General features: G+C 46.9%; 1 protein-coding gene across 1 annotated transcript in view; it reads right to left on the bottom strand.

The window, feature by feature from the left end:
• The window catches only part of PDZD2 (PDZ domain containing 2), a 411,484-nt gene that overhangs the window by 9,902 nt on the left and 396,531 nt on the right, over positions 1-5,051 (bottom strand). Inside the window, 1 exon segment of the mRNA XM_027771873.1 lies at positions 3,590-3,860. Coding sequence (XP_027627674.1) covers positions 3,590-3,860 — 271 coding nt within the window.

Below are 5,051 nucleotides of genomic sequence, written 5' to 3'. Positions count from 1 at the left end.
TTTGAGCCCCCCATAAAGTGTCTGCCCCCCCCCCCTTTACTCTCCTGAGTATTTTTTTTTTTTTTTTTTTGCAAATGGGGAGAATGCTTTCATGCCCAAACAGAAACCCCCACAGACAAACTACTTTTCTCAAGCCTCACTCATTGGCAGTTCACATCTCGGTCAGGACTGAAGTCACACTTGGGGGAATCAAATTCAATTTCCTGCCAACCTTGGCTGCTGATGGCACCGGAGCGTCACCATCTGGTACTGAAAATCAGCAGCCCTGAAATGCCCAGCTTTATGTGAAACTGTTAGAGCTGACACCGTGGCGCTTCCTTCCTTCCCTTCTGCCACTCGTGCTCCTGTGAAGAGATCCCATGCTCCCACCTGTGGCTGTCTACATCACATCCTAGCTGCCTTTGCTGGCACCTTGCTCCACTGTGGGGAGAAACGTTTCCATGGTGAGGCCTGCTCACAGCAATGAATTTGTACCGCTGTGTGTGCTAGTCTGGAGAGGCTGGGCGAGGGTCTAAACAGGGACTCTGCACTTGCTGTTTAGTTCCCTTACTTGTGTGCTGTATCAGCCAAGGACGTTAGAGTTGAATGCAAAGGCTTGGGAAGCATGGAAGGACCACACATTCAACCACCTGCGTCACGTATTCATTAGGGTTGAGGCTCAGCTAGCTCTGTCCCCTCCGAATATAATGGCCACCCCTCGTGGTTTATAGAAGGCCATTGCTTGTGGTCCAAAGGACATCTGCTAATGTAGGAATGGCATAGATTTTCGGTAGGTGACTTTACTTGCTGTCAGAAGGAAAAACGGGCCTGTGGCAGGCCTCGGCTCTGGCTGTACACTGGGCCCCTGGGAACATTACAAAGGCACTGATGCCGGCCCCCACCACTAGGGGTTTCCTGAGCATCAGCCTGAAAAAAAAGGCTTATTTATTCCACTAGAGAAAGAGAGATAGGCACCGCAACAGGTCTTCACACTGTGCCCCCCTACTTGTCTCAGCTGGCCCAGATCATGAGAATGCAAGGGCATCCCCTGGTGTGTTCAAGGAGGGTCTAGGATGTGAAGCCAGAACCTCTGCTGTGTGGGTCCAGTTGTGCTATCCTTGCACCATCATCTGGCCCCAAGCATTCGCAAGTTAAAAACCTTCCCAGAGCCATCCAGTGGTCTGATGTTTAAGGCAGCTGGATTCCATGGCTTACTATGCGGTTCGAGTCTCGGACCTGGCAGCTTGAAAAACACGCTGGGGGTGTGTGCATACGCACCTAAAGATCCTGAAAGGGAAAGCACCATGGGGTGTTTTCACTTTCCCTCTCTCTCTCATCTCTTTTCAGCAACTACCTGCACTCTCCATCAGAAATTAAAAACACAAAACAAATTTTCCATGTGCAGTTTATTCCATCAGGCCCCAAGTTTTACTCTCAGTGTATGAGGGGATTTCACAAAATTCATGGAAAATGGAATTAAAGTATGAGTTTATTCTGGTGCAAAAAAAAAAATTTTTTTTTGAGAGTTTTTTTTCTTTTTTGCTATAAGGCGCATGCACTCGCCAGATAGAGAGAGACAGAGAGACAGAAAGTGAGAAATCACTCCCTGAGGGGGGATGGCCATGCCGCAATCCCTTCTCCTCCATTCTCATCTTGGGATCTTGGGCACGCATGCACATGTGCCTGGCATGAGTTTGAGGGACTCGAACCACGGCTGACTACATGGGAGTCCAATGATGGAGCCATTATGCCAACTGCTGGTCCCGTGATGCAACAATTTTTGAAATGCAGTTTTTCCCAATATGTATTTTCCATGAACTTTCTGAAGACTCTGTGTTTGGTAAGGAATAGATAATACAGGACCATGTAGACCCGGGACATGGAGACTATAAAATAGAAATATAGAGGCTGGCCCTGTGGCACGGTGGCTAGGTACAGTACACAGGGAGCCAGATCCCACATGGCCGTGGTTCGAATCCTGGCCCCAGTGACTAGAAGAACACACCAGGTGCGTGTGTGTGTGTGCCTACGTTCTGATGGGATGGAGAAATGGAGGAGAATTGCTCCTTCACACCCTGTTGGAAGTTGGGGGTGCTTTTCTTCTCTCTCTCTGTGGTGAGTACACCTGCCTTCTGGAAAAGAAAAAGAAAAAAAAAAAAAAGAATACAGACTAGGAATGAGTTTAGAACAGCAATAAGTTTAAGCCTTCAAGGTGCTTCCAATTTGACAACTCGGCAGGTCTGTCCGGTACTAGGCCAGATGAAGGTGCCACAGAATATTAGTGATTGTAAATGACAGGACAGTCTTCCACATGGGAGTTCATGCATCAGAAAGACTCTGGAAGCTCTTAGGGTTTAGTGCAAGTGGTTTCCCAGTGAAAATACATCCAGCAGCTGAGACCGTGCTGGGACAGTGTCGGGGCATGGCAGGGTTGGTCACTAAGACATTCCTTACATCAGGAAGGCTTCAGCTCTAGAAGATGGACAGGTGGCAATAGAACGGGAGACAGAATGAGGACACCCGGGCCCTGCCCTGTAAGGCACCTGTACAAGAGAGTGTCTCATTTGTTCACTGATGTCAGAGCCGTCTCAGCAAAGCCTTAGCCTAGGCCCCATGAAACCAGGTTGAACAGAGGAATTCTGCTACTCTGGGCTGTATCAGAGACAGACGCTGAGAAAAATCAAAGGGCCCTCCAGGCAAGCAACACCCCACCTGAACTTCCATAGAACCCTGGTGTTCCCACTGGACTGAAGAGGGATGCCTCTCCTGAACGCCAAGGTAGGGAGCATCTTGTGAGTCTGCAGTGCTTGTCTGAGGGCAGAGATCAGCTTTAGAGGAAACTCTGTTTTGTTTTTTTTTTTTAAAATGTGCACAAGAGAGAGAGAGAGAGACAGAGAGAGAGAGAGGGAGGGAGGGAGGGAGGGAGGGAGAGAAGGGGGGAGGAAGAGAGGGGAAGCACCCTCCATAGGGACTTGTCAAACTTCAATCCTTCCTCCAGCCCATTGGATCTTGGGCTCCCACATGTGTGCCCAGCAAGTCAGGTGGACCAGGCTGGAGATTTGAACCATGAATGTGTCTTCTGTTGAGCAGTGCATTACGGGAGTCAGTCTGAACATTTGTTTCTGAGCTGATTCTGGTCAGCTCTTCTCTGCTGATTAAGGCTGCAGTCTCTTCAAACACAAAACTACTTTCGCCCCCTCATTTCCTTATATTTCTCTAAAACAGGAAAGAATACCAACCTGATGTTTCCCAAGGATAAGTCTCGGTCCTGGAACTTTTCCTGCCACATCAATTCCCCTCTCACAAGAACTTCTTGTTTTAAGCCACTTAGGTCCTAACAAAAGGCTATAAATATGAAAGGGCTTCCTTCTCTGGATGCTTAGAGAAGCTGCCAAGCAATGATTTGAATCTTCCACAGTGTGGCTCTAACTAGGGAAGACTTTTTGTCACTTATTTACAAGACTGTTAAAAGCACCCACAAGCACTAGACTTTATTACATTTAGCTTTTCTGACCCAGAAGTTAGCTGCTGTTTTCCCTCTGGGGTCAACCAGAGTTGACTGTACCTGCCAGCCGCTCACACCCTGCTGGCTGCTGATCTGGTATCTTACCAATTCCAGGCTCCAGGGGGATGGTCTTTCTGGGCAACGATCCCTTCCCGTTGGCTGTGGGAGGCTCCTGCCTGGTGGAAGGCCTGGGCTGATTGCTCCCTTTCTTGATGACAATGAGGACATCTCTGTGCAACTGGGCCTGGTGTAGAACCTTCAGTACATCCCCGTGTGCTAAGCCCGCCAACGAGGCGCCATTGACGGATAGAAGGAAATCCCCGCGGTTCACTGTCCCTTCCTGAGAAGCCGCCCCCTGAGAAAACACCCTGTGGACCTGAGACAAGGAAAGGAAGAGAACAAAAGTCAAATCCATTTGTGACCTCCAGCAAAAGTGAGAGTAACTGCAAATCTGTAGTAAAGGAACTTTTTTTTTTTTCTTGAGAGGTTTTTGCTATAGGGCATGTGCACTCATCAGAAAGTCAGAGAGAGACAGAGAGACAGAAAGCAAGAAATCACCCCCAGGAGGGATGGCCACGGTGCAATCCCTTTTACTCTCAAGCATACATGCACATGTGCGCGGCGTGAGTTTCAGCCCTCAAACTTTCTAATGGTAAGTTTTCTAAGTCATATAGACACTTGGTTTATCAAGAACATATTCAATCCCAGTCTGGTGGTATGATTGATGGCAAACTGAACTGCAGGGCTGGAAGCCACATGGCTCACCATGGATTCAGATCCTTGGGTCAGTCTGGAAACACGCTGGATGCACAGTCATGTGCCCAAGATCCTGGCAAGCTAGAAGACTGGGAAAGGGGATTGTGGTGTGAGGAGAGTAGTTGAGTGTGCCTCTCTCACGTGGGTGTATGCACTTTCCATCATGAATAAACAATGAACAAATAAATATATATAAATAAATAAATAAATAAACAAATAAATAAATAAATATGTGTGTGTGTGTGTGTGTGTGTGTGTGTATGTATATACACACATACAACCTCATATGGGGGTGGAATGGTGATCCAAGTGTCTGCAAACATTTTTACTCACTCCTTGCTAGGGTCTGACACGGGCCTGACATCCTCAGAGCAATAGGAATATAAAAATGAAGATGATAGCCTGGGCTGTTTTCTTGAGGAAAAACATTTTTTTATAACCAACACAAGATTCTAATGTTTTCTAGTGCTTAAACAAAATATTTAAGCAAATTAGGAGGAAGGAGAAATTGTGTGTTATGTATTGACATTTGTTCTGTATACATTCTCTCAGCTATGTGGTAAAAAGGCATGTTTTTGTTAATGAAAATGTTACGTGCTGGGGCCAGCAGGTGGCATGGTGGTTAAGGTGCTAGACTCTCACAGTGCTGTCTGCAGTTCGAGTCCTGGACCTGGTGGCTTGAGTTCTTGCTTTCTCTTTCTCATGTTCTCTCTTTCTCTCTCACCCACTTTCTCTGTCTCTCATAAGCACACATGCCCTACAGCAAATTAAAATAAACAAAATTAAATAATTCTTTAAAAACAATATTATG

This window comes from Tupaia chinensis, unplaced genomic scaffold (assembly GCF_000334495.1).
Source record: "Tupaia chinensis unplaced genomic scaffold, TupChi_1.0 Scaffold000237_1, whole genome shotgun sequence".
NCBI lineage: Eukaryota > Metazoa > Chordata > Mammalia > Scandentia > Tupaiidae > Tupaia > Tupaia belangeri.
Note: the sequence above shows the minus strand (reverse complement) of the source record. Positions and strands in the feature narration are given on the sequence as shown.